Source organism: Brassica rapa, chromosome A01, assembly GCF_000309985.2.
Source record: "Brassica rapa cultivar Chiifu-401-42 chromosome A01, CAAS_Brap_v3.01, whole genome shotgun sequence".
Lineage (NCBI taxonomy): Eukaryota > Viridiplantae > Streptophyta > Magnoliopsida > Brassicales > Brassicaceae > Brassica > Brassica rapa.
Genome location: NC_024795.2, coordinates 16,256,031 through 16,270,673, shown reverse-complemented (window position 1 = coordinate 16,270,673; position 14,643 = coordinate 16,256,031). Strand labels below are relative to the sequence as shown.

Genomic DNA, 14,643 nt, shown 5'->3' with positions numbered 1-14,643 from the left:
GACAAAAATAAAATAAAATAGATATTAGTCTAAAAGGACATAGTTATCATTTTTTTTGCTCTAAAAAACAATCTTCCCTAAATTATTTACAATTTGATATCTTAAACTTTTCTTGTGTCTTTTTTTCCAAACACTTTTACTAAAAAAAACTAGATTTTGCACATGAATTAAAAAATACAAATTTTTATACAATTTATCTTTAATTATATAATAATAATACCATTAACTGAAATTTGTTCAACTAATAAAAACACACAATATTTTATAATTAGTCATAAAATTCAAATGATTTAAATTATATTTAGAATAGTGAGAACATCATTTATTTTGCAACAAAATATTTTCCTTTAAACACCATTTAAATTTAAATTGATACGCATAGTGTACGAGGTACTGCTGGGAAGAGACATTTCATAAACAAAAACATGAAGATAAGTGAGAAGATTCAGGACAAGAGCACGTGATCAATGTCTCATAACCAGGTTCATGGCGTTATATGATCATTGGAGGAATCCCCTTGTTGCTTCTTCTTCCTTATTGCAACTTCGGAGTGATTCACCTCGCTGAGACTTCTTTTCTTGGCTTCCGTATTTGAGCAATTGTCTTCCTTTGTTTCTGTCTCTTTCTCTCTCACCATCTGGTTTTCCACGTTTGATGATGAAGAAAACAAGGGCGGTTCTCGCCCGCTTAGACGACAAAAGACGCGTTCTACTGTTTCATTTATCTCTTTCCCTAACCCGTCCTTCTCAAGAATCAATTCCCAAACCGATTTAGATGCCTTCTCTAGCACTGGCCCTCTGCTCACAAAAGCAACAAGAAACATGGTAAACACTTTCTTTGAAAACTATGACAACAAGAGTAAACCAGACGAACAAGATCCGTACTGCAGCTCCAAGGAACTGTTAACATTGTCTAAAACACTAGTTTGCAAGAAAACAAGAAAGGTTTTGTTTTTACAAATACTTGACCATAAACAGAACTACCTAACTAGAAAAGCGAAGAAACTAACTCGAGTTCTTGGCGAAGAGCATCAAAGAGTTCTCGTTTAGTCTGTTTCTCAGCACCAGGTGTGTTAAGAACTTTGCTCTCCTCTGCCATCTTAATGGTTGTGCTCTTCAACTCTTCCTGTTACAACAAACATTCACTCAAACGCATTACTTCTAATGTCGCACAACTTATACTATGAACTTAAGACAATCAAAGTCTCAGAAAAGAAAAAAAAGGTTGTCTTTTGGTAAGAATTTGGAATCGAAAAGGTCGACCCAGAAAAATTAGGTTAAGATGGAGAGAATACATTGGCTTTGAGTTGGTTGATGATCTTTAAACGAAGGGCATCGATGGTGCCATCGTTCATAAGAGATTCGAGCACGTCTTCTGGTGTAATTACCGAAGAAGAAGAGGACATTGTTCTCCCACCTCTAATCAAAAACCCTAAAAAAGTGTCTCCCACCAATCCAAAGAAAAATTACACTTTTCTCAAGCAAAACGGGTTCAGGATCCAAGTTTGAGCGAGAGAACTATAGAAGCAAATCAGAAATTGAAGTTCACGAAATTTTTCGCCTTCTGCTTTTTAAGGTGTTGATTGGATTTGGGTTCTCAATCTCATCCTCGAAAGAGAGACTCGGGTTTTCCAGAACCGACTTCAACCAAATTAATTTATACTGAACCGGGATATGAGCCCATTTGTTAACATTAGTCGACAGACAAAAACATGTCATAAAAAAACTAGGGTATGTGCGCGGGTATTAATCTCTATAATACTATTTAAGAAGTAGTTTATTACGTATTGTTTTCAAGTTAATTTGTAGAATGTTCAATTACAAGATTATTTCTCATGATTTAAATTTTTACATAAATAATATTACTATAAAAAATTGTATTATTTCCTTTTTAGTTAATAAGTTTTTTAATTAGGAGGTCTTTTTTAAACAATTCATGTAAATAAAAAAAGGAATAAAAAAGAAAAAGAAATATCTATAACATAAGATATAAAAATATTTAATATAAAAACGAATTTGTTTTATATTCTCATATTTTCCCAAAACAAAATAAAAAGGAAACATCTATAAAACTATATTTTTATAATTCAAAATGTGACTTTGAATTGAAAAGAGAATAGTATTTTACCATAAAATATTGTTTATCCTATAATTAGAAAGATAAATAAAAACTTTTAATGATATAAACAAACATATAATATCATATTTAAAAAAAAATAATTGTTTGTGTTATAATTAATTTATAAATAAATAAATAAGCAAACATAATAAATTGAAACTTAAAACTATTGTTGTGGCTTGACATTAACTAGATTAACTGAATCTAATTTAATTTTTGAATATCATGAAGTTATAAGAAAAATTTGAACAATACATATACAACTCTAAATAAATACCATAACACTATAATTTTCTTAATTTATATCCAAACAACAGATAAAATTTTTTACAAAATATATTTAATAATCCAAAAAATAAACTAACCGTAATTAAAATTAATCTTGTTTTAGTGTAAGAAAAACCAAAGCCAATTATGACTCATTGTTTTAAAAAAAAGAGAATTTGTACTCCCTACACACAACATATACCCTATTTGCACTCCATACCCTATTTCCCCCTAATTTTCTTCCCTCCATCATCACCATTTTCCCTCAATTCTATGGTATCCCACTTCTTTTAGTATATTGAGCTAATTTACTCTTAAAAAAATTGATGCAACCAAATATACGTGAAATAGAACAACTAAACCAATCCAAATCCTTATATTAAATATTATTCAAAAATATATTTTGTTTTCTTTTCATAAATATAAATTAAAAATGACTTAGAATAAATATAACATTAAAGCAAAATATAACCAACTATTATGATTTAGTTATTTTATAAATAATTTATATCATATGAAATTTAAAAAGATTAATTTATCTTGTTTTATGCAATTTCATATTGATCACAGTTTTAGATTTTTCATTTCTTTCGAAATAATATATATAAAGTTAAAACTATAAAAAAAACTTAAAAATAAAAATAAAATAAGAACCATAAAAATGAAATAAAAATAATCTGAATATATTTAGCCTAATTAGCAAAATAGGAAGTTTTATTTTTGAGAGAAATATATGCAATTTAATGCAAACAATCCAAATTCTTGAAATAAAATTAGAGGTATTATTCATCTAGAACATATTAGGTCCATATGTCTACATGAAATAATATTTATTTATTTTCTTGTATATAAATTATATAAAATTATAAGCAAATAAAATCAAACAATTAATCAATATTATAAATTTTTATATATGTGCATCAGCACAGGAGAATCACCTAGTTTTACATATTTGTTATTGTTATTTTAATTAACTAAGAGAAATTAACCAAGGAAAATTACAATAACATCCTATTGATCCAATCTTTGGCAATGAGTCAAGGATTTCATTGAGACGAATATTGCTGGAGTTATACAAAGAGTATAGGAACAAACTTGCTCAATAGAAAAACAATGGAGACATAGATAGAACTGAGAATCACAAAACTATAACCCTTTGCTTCGAAGATAAAATTTCCACTGAAAACTATACACATTATATGGAAAACGAGACAACTAGCAGCGACAAACAACCTAATACATTGTCATATCCGATGTTACAACCATTGTTCTAAATGTGGAGTTGAAATAAAACATTGCTTCACTCCTGATGCGATACATGTCAAGCCTGTAGTTCGAATCCGAGTTACTGTGATGAAAACATCAACATTTAAACCACTACACTAAAGAATACTTTGTACATTGATGACCAAAACTAATATATATTTATGAAAATTATCTGTTTTATTTTCTAATGGACCTATGTAAAAACACTCAATCGACCAAGTTATCATTCAAGCCCATCAATATTGATAATTAGCAAATTACGGGTCGTCCACTCTTGCCCCTCTGTCAATCATGCCGACGTTCTGTATGAACCCTAATTTAGAGCTTCAGGAGTTGACCCAGCCTTTGCTAAAAAAAAAGAAGAGTTCACCCAGCCTCCGTCAAATCTATCATCACTTCTAATAAAGGTATTCACTATGTTGAACTAAGCATAACTTTCCCACTTCTGCCGTTTCAGGTATCCATCAACCCACTACTATAAATATGTGGCAAATAACGTTATTTTCACTCACTATTTTCACTTCCAACTTATGCCTATTGTTGATTTTCTCAGCGATGTCGCGAAACTTCTTTTCCATGAGGTCGATGAGATATTGTGATGTTTTATTGGAATAATAATTTCAAGTATTATGTGGTTATGCTGATGTATCGTATCAGATGGAGAACATATTAGAATTTCTAGGCTAGAACAAGTTTTAGTTGATCACTAGACTGACGGAAAGCAATATTCTTTGAGTATACTCCAGACCTATATATTAACTTCAGGTTAGAATTTTTTTCATATAAGTTTGTATAAGTTAGCAGTTTCGATTATATTTTTTCCCGATTATGATTGAATCTTACTTTTGTTTTTCTTTTCTTGGTTAGGAAAATATCTTTGCCAACGCTGATGACCTTTAGAATCAGGCTCAACCTCTTGAATAATTAGTATTGAACACATATTCATCTGTATATTTTTACGTGCAGCTTATGTTTATATTTGGGACCCTTTATTAACTAAGTTTAACTAACCGACGAAATCTGTAGAAAAAAAAAGTGGTGACTATGGTAGGAAAGACTTTTGATCAGTTGGTATGAAACTATCCTGATAATGTTTATCTTGAGGAAAGTAAAACCAAAAGACCACTCTGTTAAACCAAAGATTTTATTAATCGAAACCGAGATAAAAACTCATGGATCGTGTGGGGAAAACTAAAAACAGGTACATAAACCATGGTGTTGAATTGTGAGGCACTGATTCTTTGTTAAATAATATTATTTGCAAATTCCGTGATTCATGGATCGCCGGACGTGCTAATCATTACATGCCATCTTTGAAAGCCGGTTCCATTGTGAAAGTCGATTGTTTTGAGGGTGCTAGGTGCTCAAGCATGTACAAGATAATTGATCATCCATTCCTCATTCGTTTCATCTCACCAACTATTATTTATGAAGTCATCATAGATGCTCCTGAGATCAATCTCCAATCATAATTAGACTGTTTGACAATTTTCAAATGATTGCGTACATAAACCTAGAACTCCCAGGTATATTATCATATTGCATCTGAGTTTATAATATGTTTCGTTATCATAACTGATATTTAAACTCGCAGATGTGGTGGGCAAATCCAATCTTTCCAAAGCTCTGACCTTAGCAAAGAAACAACTCGAATCGTTATCCGTCTCCTCATTGATCCGTAAGAAACAATCAACACACAATTCCCTTTATATTATTATCTATATTGTGCTAACATCAATAATCAAAAATATTTCCTACTTAAATTTTGTGGTTGTCTATTTATATCTCTTACTTATCAAACTAATTTTACAGAACCTTTTATTTTACAGCTTAAAAGAAACCACAACAACCCAAACAATCAAAACACCAAAAACTAGAATTCCAAAAAAGACGAATCATTAATGATCACGTCCCTTTTTTTTGGTCTAATTTTAGAAATAAACTTCAAAACAAATATGCCAAACCAATCACCTCAACTAAAACTCAACGACACATACATCGAGTCATCTAAACAAATACAAACTACACGACCAACTATTTAACAATTTAAAAACTTACTTTAGCAACAACACATACATCAAGTCAGCTAAACAAATACAAACTACACGGCCAGCTATTTAACAATTTACAAACTTACTTCCGCAACAAAGAAGAGGAAGACGACAACCAAGATCAGTGAAATTACCTAAACAAAAAAACAGAGTAAGTTATGAACTCTGATAAATACAACTAACAATGATTTTTGTTTACATATTACCCATCAAATAAAAGATAAATAAACACAGCCACAACAAGAGATATAAGAGACAATCCCGACAAACACAAAGGCGGCAACAACGGCTCCACCTGCTCACTCCTCTAGTCTTATAAAAATAGCTTACATGTCTAGTGTCAACAGGCCAATGCTATTGTCTTCTTATGAGAAATACATAAATTCGTTAAAACTCATTAAAGCCCAAATACTCAGAATTGTCACTCATTTTATAGTTATTTCTACAAGTCTTCATGTATTTGTTTAAAAGGTCCGGTAAGATCAACAAGTTTAAAAATAAAATAAAAACATATAACAAACATAATAAGGATAATAAAAATTATTACTTAATACACACAACTTACACAACTAAACTGTTGAAAAAATATCCAGAAACAAAAGGTACTGTCAACAACTTTAATATCAATTTATGTACTCTCAACAGTACAAGAAACAAATTAAAAAGACAAACAAACAATAACTCTCAGTGACATAGCAAACAAAAACATGAAATATATCAATCATATTACTAACACAATTTAGTCATTCATAAGTGGAGAACAATGCATACACAGTTCATCACCACAACACTAACCCTATAACAATTAAAAAACTTGAAAAACAACTCAAAACACAAAGTTCACAACTACAATAACCTTAGCAAATATTGAGATGAAATAAGAACTCTGTCCACAACCCCGCGCTTGTGCGAGGGCAATGCCTCTAGTCTATATTATAATAGTTGAGTTTTTCACTTATCAGCGCGCGTCAGCGTTTTGTGGGCTCCACTTTTAAAAAGTGTAAAAAAGAGTCAAGTCCATGGCTCGAACCCGGGTTATTGAGATATAAACACCAACATTTATACCACTAGTCTAAAGGATAGTTTGTACATTGATGGTCGAATCAAATATATATTTATGAAGGTCGGAAGCCCTTGCTTTTTGGGCTTCCTCTAAAGACTGGGCCTGCAAGTGTATTAAAATAGGATTCATCACGTTATATGAAGAAAAATGTCAAGTTTCCAGCAATTATAGTTTTCCCATATTGTAAATTGTCGTCGTTTAACATGAGTTATGATTCTTTTCATTATTGTCACAGACAAGTCTGAGTTATAAAGTTGCGTCGTGTGTCCGTTCGTAATCTTTTTTTTCACCGGTGAATTTTTCATCTCGCCATCTTAAATCAATTTATCATAAACGTTCCTGATTTCTAGCCCCCTATATATATGATTCTCATATTTGATGAATCCAATCTGCATCTCCACAAAACTCTTTGATTCCTCTTAGCTTTAACCATCTTCTAGAAAATGTCTCTCTCTGCCTCTCCAGTTCCTCAAACCGGCGACCCAGGCGTTCGTCACACAACCTTCGAGTCTCTCCGTCTTTGTCGTAGTAGTCAGAGCATAGCCTGAGCCCTCCTCCGCTTCTGAGATTCCATGATCTTCAAGAAAGGCAGTGAGTTTATGGGAAATCACAGTTCTCTTCGTTGATGAAAAGATAAGTTAATCTTCGATCTATCACACTTATTTAACATAATTATTTTTAATTGATTTCCTGATTCTTTGTTGAATAATATTATTTGCAGATTTCGTGATTCATGAGTTTATTCCCTCCGGACGTGCAAATCATTACATGTCATCTTTGAAAGCCGGTTCCATTGTGAAAGTCGATCATTTTAAGGTTGCTAGGTGCTCAAGCATGTACAAGATAACTGATCATCCATTCCTCATTCGATTCATCTCACCAACCATTATTGATGAAGTCATCACGGGTGCTCCTGAGATCAATCTCCCATCATGATTAGATTGTTCGACAATTTCCAAGTGATTGCAAACATAAACCTAGAACTCTCATGCATATGGGTTTATATTATGTTTTTATATCATAACTGATATTTAAAATCGCAGATGTGGTTGGGCAAATCCATTATGTCCAGGGCTGTGACATCACCAAAGAAACAACTCGAGTTGTTATATGTCTCCTCATACATCCGCAAGAAACAATCAACACATAATTCCTTTTATATTACTGTCATCAATAATCAAAAATATTTCCTACCCAAAATTTGTGGTCGCCTATTTATCTCCCTTACTTATCAAGCTAATTTTACACAAACCTTTATTTTACAGCTTAAAAGAAACACAACAACCCAAACAATCAAAACACCAAAAACTAGAATCCCAAAAAGACGAATCATTAATGATCACCTCTTTTTTGTCTAATCTTACAAATAAACTTCAAACAAATATACCAAATCAATCAGCTCAACTAAAACTCAACGACACATACATCAAGTCAGCAAAACAAATACAGACTACACGGTGAACTATTTAACAATTTACAAACTTACTTTCACAGATGTTTACGAACAAGACGAAGACGACAACCAAGATCGATGAAACTACCTAAACAAAAAACAGAGTAAGTTACGAACTCTGAGAAATACAACTAACAATGATTTTTGTTTACATATTACCCATCAAATAAAAGAGAAACAAACACAACCACACCACACCATGAGATACAAGAGACAATCCCGAAAGACACAAACGCGACAACAACATTTCCACCTGCTCACTCCTCTTGTCTTATGAAAATAGATTACATGCCCAATGTCAACATGCCAATGCTATCGTCTTCTTATGAGAAATACATAAATTCGTTTAAAACCCATCAAGATCCAAATACTCAAAATTGTCACTCATTTTATAGTTATTTCTACAAGTCTTCATGTATTTGTTTTAAAGGTCCGGTAAAAACAACAAGTTTCAAATTAAAAAAAAACATATAACAAACATAATAAGGATAATAAAAAGTATTACTTAATACACACAACTTACACAACTAAATTGGAGAAAAAATATCCAGAAACAAAAGGTACTCTCAACAACCTTAATATAATTTATGTACTCTCAACCGTACAAGAAACAAATTAAAAAGACAAACAGACAATAAGTCTCAATGATACAACAAGCAACACCAAGAACTATATCAATCACATTAATAACATAGTTTAATCTTTCATAAGTGGAGAACAATGCATACACAGTTCATCATCACAACTCTAACCCTATAACAATAAAAAAAACTTGAAAAACAATGAACGATCCAAAACGCAAAATTCACAACAACATTAAACCTAGCAAATATTGAGATGAAACTAGAACTCTGTCTACAACCCCGTGCTTGCGTAGGGGCAATGCCCCTAGTATTATTTAAGAATTTAGTTTACTACGTGTTGCTCTCATAGTAATTTTTAGAATGATCAGTTACAAGATTATCTCTCATGATTTAAATTTTTACATATATAACATTACTAAAAAATGGTATTATTTCCTTTTTACTTAATAAATCTTTTAATTAGGAGGTCTTGTTTAAACAATTCACGTAAATAAGAAAAGGAATAAACAAAAAATAAGAAATATCTATAACATAAGATATAAAAAAAATTAATATAAAAACGTATTTGTTTTATATTCTTATATTTTTCCAAAACAAAATAAAAAGGAAACATCTACAAAACTATATTTTTATAATTCAAAATGTGAGTTTGAATTGAAAAGATAATAGTATTTTACCATTAAATATTGTTTATCCTATAATTAGAAAGATAAATAAAATAATTAAATGACATAAACAATCATATAATATCATATTTTTAAAAAATAATTGTTTGTCTTATAATTAATTTATAAATAAATAAATAAATAAGCAAACATGTTAAATTGAAACTTAAAATTATTATTGTGGCTTGACATTAACTAGATTAACTGAATCTAATTTATTTAATTTTTGAAAATCTTGAAGTTATAAGAAATATTTGAACAATACATTTTTTCAACATCAGCGGTTAGCATTGTTTATACAACTCTAAATAAATATCATAACACTAAAATTTTCTTAATTTATAGCCAAACAACAGATAAAAAATTTTACAAAATATATTTTATAATCTAAAAAAAACTAACCGTAATTAAAATTAATCTTATTTTAGTATAAGAAAAACCAAAGCCAATTATAACTCATTTTTAAAAAAAATTTGATGCAGCCAAATATACCTGAAATAGAACAACTAAACCAACACTACAAGAAAACAAAAGATTTACGAGGGCGTTTTTCCTCGTGAATTCGTCGTAAAAGCAAGTTTACGAGGAATTACCGATGAATTCCGTTTCGTCGTTAAACGTTTGTCGTAAAGCATATTTCCTCGCTAATTCGTCGTAACACAGCGAGGAAATAATTTCGTCGTAAAAACGAAGAAAAGCACGTCGTCGTAAAGACCACGGAAAGCTTCCACGTAAGGACGTCGCTAAATTTCCTCATAAATACTTCGAAACGCGTTCCTCGTAAAACCCACGTAAGTAACTCGAAAGTAAATACTCGTAAAGTAAACGTAAATACCTTGATAGGTTTCCTCGTAAAGACCACGTAAATACCTTGATAGGTTTCCTCGTAAAGACCACGTGAACTTTCCACGTCATTTCCTTGTTAACTTTTCCTCGTAAAAACCTCGTTACACTTCCACGTACAGAAGTCGCAAAATTAACTACGAATTTACTTCGTTTCGTTATTTTTATAGAAATATAAAAAAATTATAATTAAAAAAATAATTTAAATAATTTAAATTATTAATAAAATTAAAATTCTAAAAAAATCAAAACCAAAATATTTTGTATATAAATAAGTTTTGAATTCATAATACAAGAACCGAAATTAAAAAGAACTAAGAGTCGTTCATCGCCCGGTAGAATTCATCACTCCTCGCCGTTACATCCGCCTCGGCATCAGTGTCGGATGATGACTCGCCTGGAATAGGATTTCGTTCTCGCATGGTCCTCAACAAGGTCTCCCATTCCGGATTTGTGGCCTCTACAACTTCCAAGAAGCCCTCGAGTCCACCCATACGAGATTGCGTCGAGCTCACCTCGTGACGCAGCTCAGCAGACTCTCTACGCAGCTCATCGGACTCCCTACGCTGCTGAGAGACTTCATCATCCCGTCTCTGACCATAAGACGATGTCGCTCTCGGAACATCGTTGACGGAACCAATCCCCAACGTCCGTCCCTTTTTTTTAGGGACAACCTTAAAAACAAAAAAAAAATTTGTCAGTAAAACTTTAAAGTTAAATTAAATGAATAATAAAAAAATTAAAATTTTTGAAAATTTACCTCCTCGTAAATCTTATCCACTTCAGGTGTGGGTCAGCTGGGTCTGGCGTTCTTCAACCCGAGCAGCCAAATCGTTGTAGATTTGCTCGGACTTGCCATCTATAAATCGGCCCGCCTTGTTCTTGTGGGTCCTCTCGTAAAATTCCATAAGAGACAGGAGTTCTCCCGCCTTGTTCTCCCGTCTCTTTGGCCTAAAAAACATTTAAGAAAGTTGTTAGAATATATATAAAAATATATTAAAATTTAATTTAATTAAATATTTAATTACCATTTCCAAACGGACACCGGCGTGGGGTTTTGGCCCGTAGTGTGAAGCATCGGCCCGTTCCCGTGCTCATCGACTGTGTTACGGGAGTTAGACCAAGACTGGGCGACTCTAATGGAATCAGGAAGACGCCAATATCGGATGAGGCCATCCCGGACATCTGTGGTGAGCTCAGCGGGTTTGCAACGCTCATACCCCTTCACGATCCAGTCACCCTTCCAGTTGGAGACCGTGTCCAACAAGCGAACTTTCGCCTTCGCGATAAACTTCTTCCTCACCCTCTCAGTGATCCCCAAAGTCCAATTATATTTTTGCTGTTGGAAAAAATAATTTATAATTAGTTTTTCAGAAAGAAATATATATATAAATCATGAAAAAATTAAAAGATATATAATTAATTAATAGAAACTTACAGCGTAAATTTTGAACCACGTCTTTCTGACGTAGTGAGGCGTCTTACTCCAGTTTGGATGTGGCATGGAGAAGTAACCTTTCATCGTGTCGGTTACGTCCGATGCAAGACATCCGTCAATCCCAAACCTGAAAAATACAAATTTAAAATATAAATTATTTTTTAAAGTTATAAAAGAATATAAAACGAATAAAAACAATAATGTAACATACCACAAAGTTCTGTCCGGTCGGTCGGGGTCGATGACTGGTAAACCTTCTCTGCCTGGCAGACGGAGAATGTCCTCTACAGTGTACTGCAAGTAAGGAGCACTCGGAGGCACCATCAAATCGGGATGAATCTAGGCGGGCATCGGAGGTGCCATCGAAGGAGGTACAAGAGGAGGCATCGTCGGATGAGCCATCGGGGGAGGCACATGAGGAACCGATGGTGCACTAGAAGAAGGAGACCCAAAGACTCTCTGAGTGTACTGAGTCTCGGGGACAGTCTCCTGACCCGGAGAACCGGGAGCTGAAGAAGACGACGGGTCTAAACAACTACCCGGCTCACCGAACATCTCTCTATAATGGGCAGTAAGTCTACCTTTTCGAACCTGAGAAAAAAAATTTAATTTTTTAAATTTTCGTCAACAGTATATTTCCCAACATTATCCACCTAATCAACACTAAATAACATAAGATCCGCAAACCTATCTAAATTCCATATACTAGCCACCTAATCTATCCTAAACTAACCAAATTAGAGAGGAATTAGAGAGGCTTACCATTGCAACGAAACAAGGAGGAAATGGAGAGGAAGTGGACAGGAAGTAGAGAAGAAAGAAAGAGTGAGCGCTCGGGGTTATATATAAGATTACATACCGTCGCAAATTCCTCGTAAGTTTACGACGAATTACAGAGGCCCGTGTTTTTTTTTACGACGAAACAGCGACAGATTACAAAAGCCCGTGTTTTATTGTATGAGGAGTTACGAGGAATTACAAAGGCCCGTGTTTATAGATACGAGGAAGTTACGACGATTTAGCTTACGTGGAATTACCGAGGAAAGCTTCCCTATAAATATACCCGTAACTCTCCTTCTCAACCCACACACAAACTCCCAAATCACACCCTATCTCACATCATACTCCCAAATCAAATCCTATTCAAATGATAAATATTTGAGAAAAAAAGGAAGAGAAGAAGATATTGGAATTTATGTTGGTGAAACTTAAGTAATATAATTGCTGGAAGTCTTGCCACATGTAAATCCAGTATATTTCTTCTTTTTCTTTTTTTTTTTCTAGTTTTTACACTACGAGGTGTTTACGACGATTTACGTTACGAGGTGTTTACGACGATTCCGTCCTACATGGAATTAAAGAGGGACGCGTTCGTCATTTACTTATTGGGGTGTTTACGACGATTCTCTCCTACGTGGAATTAACGGGTTTCGCCAACGAGTCCTTTACGACGATTCTGTCTACGTGGAATAAACGAGGACTGCATCGTAATTTTGACGTCAACTTACGTGGATTTAACGTGTATTACGTTTAAATCCCTATAATCTGAAACCCCAAATCCCATATTCCTTATCTTCTACTTCATATATTCCAAACCCTATCTTTTCTTCCATTCCAAACCACAATTCCTTATCTTCTACTTTATATATTCCAAACCCCATCTTTATTTCCATTCCAAACCTCAATTCCCACATTTACTTATTCATAAAACAAACTCCCACATTTTCTTATTCGCAAAACAAACTCCCACAATATTACCTTATTCATAAAACAAACTCTCACATTACCTTATTCATAAAACAAACAACACAAAATCAAATACATCAATCGGATACATCGACATTCTCGTCATCACTAGAAATATTATTAAATTCGTCTTCAACAGCTTCGTCTGTGGCATCATCGGTAAGATCTTCGTACTCGTGATTATGCGGATCAATGAGAAGGATGTCATCAATTTCTTGTTCAGGTTCCTCGACTTCATTTATCTGTTCTTCTTGCAATGGTGGTTCTTCTCCACTGATGATTCGTCCTCGAGGTGTAACTTTGATCACTGCTAACCAATTTATACCCGAATCTCTCATCCTAGAGTATGGAAGGAAGCTAACTTGGTCTGCTTGTAAAGCTAAGATGAAAGGCTCGAATTTGTTGTACCGTCGTCCACCGTTGACATCAACTACACCAAATTTGTTAGCCTGAACACCTCTGTTGACGACGGGGTCGAACTATTCACATTTGAAGATGACGCATTTTAGCATCAGTATCCCTGGAAATTCGACAGAGGATCCTCGCAATTGAGTATAATATAGGTGTGTGCACTATGAGCGTCTTGTTCACTCAACCACAAAACCTCTTTAGACTTTCCACCGAGTCGCCCAATCTGGCTAAAGATGTCTGGAACACCAGCAACTGCATATGTTGGCGCAACACCACCATCATCATATCTTCTTGGAGCTCTTCTCCGGGTACGTACTTTTGACGCAAAGTAGTACGATGTGAAGTGAGAAACTTCTTCCATCAAACTTCCAGAAATTATAGAACCTTCAACTTTGGTGAGGTTCTTTGCTTTTTCCTTCAAATATTTCATGGCTCGCTCATACTGATACCTCCATCCGTAATGTACAGGTCCACGAAGCAATGCCTCATATGGAAGGTGGACAGCTAGATGCTCCATGACGTCAAAAAAACTGGGAAGAAATATCTTCTCCAGGTTGCACAATAAGATGGGAATGTTCTCCTGAAGCTGTTCCACAACTTCTTCTTTAAGAGTGCGTGTGCTCAGATCCTTGAAAATGCTTCAATGCCTTTTATATTCCAAAAACAATTAAACACATTGTTAGTCATATATTATTTTGCAAATTAGACCGTCATAAAATTATTGTGATATAATACACT

General features: G+C 33.4%; 1 protein-coding gene across 1 annotated transcript; it reads right to left on the bottom strand.

Annotated features, from left to right (window-relative positions):
• Positions 1-277: 277 nt before the first annotated feature.
• On the bottom strand, positions 278-1,645 carry LOC103847647. The gene is made up of 3 exons (XM_009124733.3): positions 1,295-1,645; positions 1,010-1,125; positions 278-797 (listed from the first exon to the last, which is right to left on the bottom strand). The coding sequence occupies exons 1-3, from the start codon at positions 1,403-1,405 to the stop codon at positions 485-487; spliced, it is 540 nt and encodes a 179-aa protein (XP_009122981.1). The 5' UTR covers positions 1,406-1,645; the 3' UTR covers positions 278-484.
• Positions 1,646-14,643: the final 12,998 nt, after the last annotated feature.

Excerpts from the sequence above, each read along its gene's own strand:
- LOC103847647 (XM_009124733.3), bottom strand. The coding sequence starts at position 1,405 with ATGTCCTCTTCTTCTTCGGTAATTACACCAGAAGACGTGCTCGAATCT. Across the intron at positions 1,126-1,294 it reads TCAACCAACTCAAAGCCAAT|GAAGAGTTGAAGAGCACAAC; the intron begins GTATTCTCTCCA and ends TTGTTGTAACAG. Across the intron at positions 798-1,009 it reads GCTCTTCGCCAAGAACTCGA|AGGGCCAGTGCTAGAGAAGG; the intron begins GTTAGTTTCTTC and ends TTTTGTGAGCAG.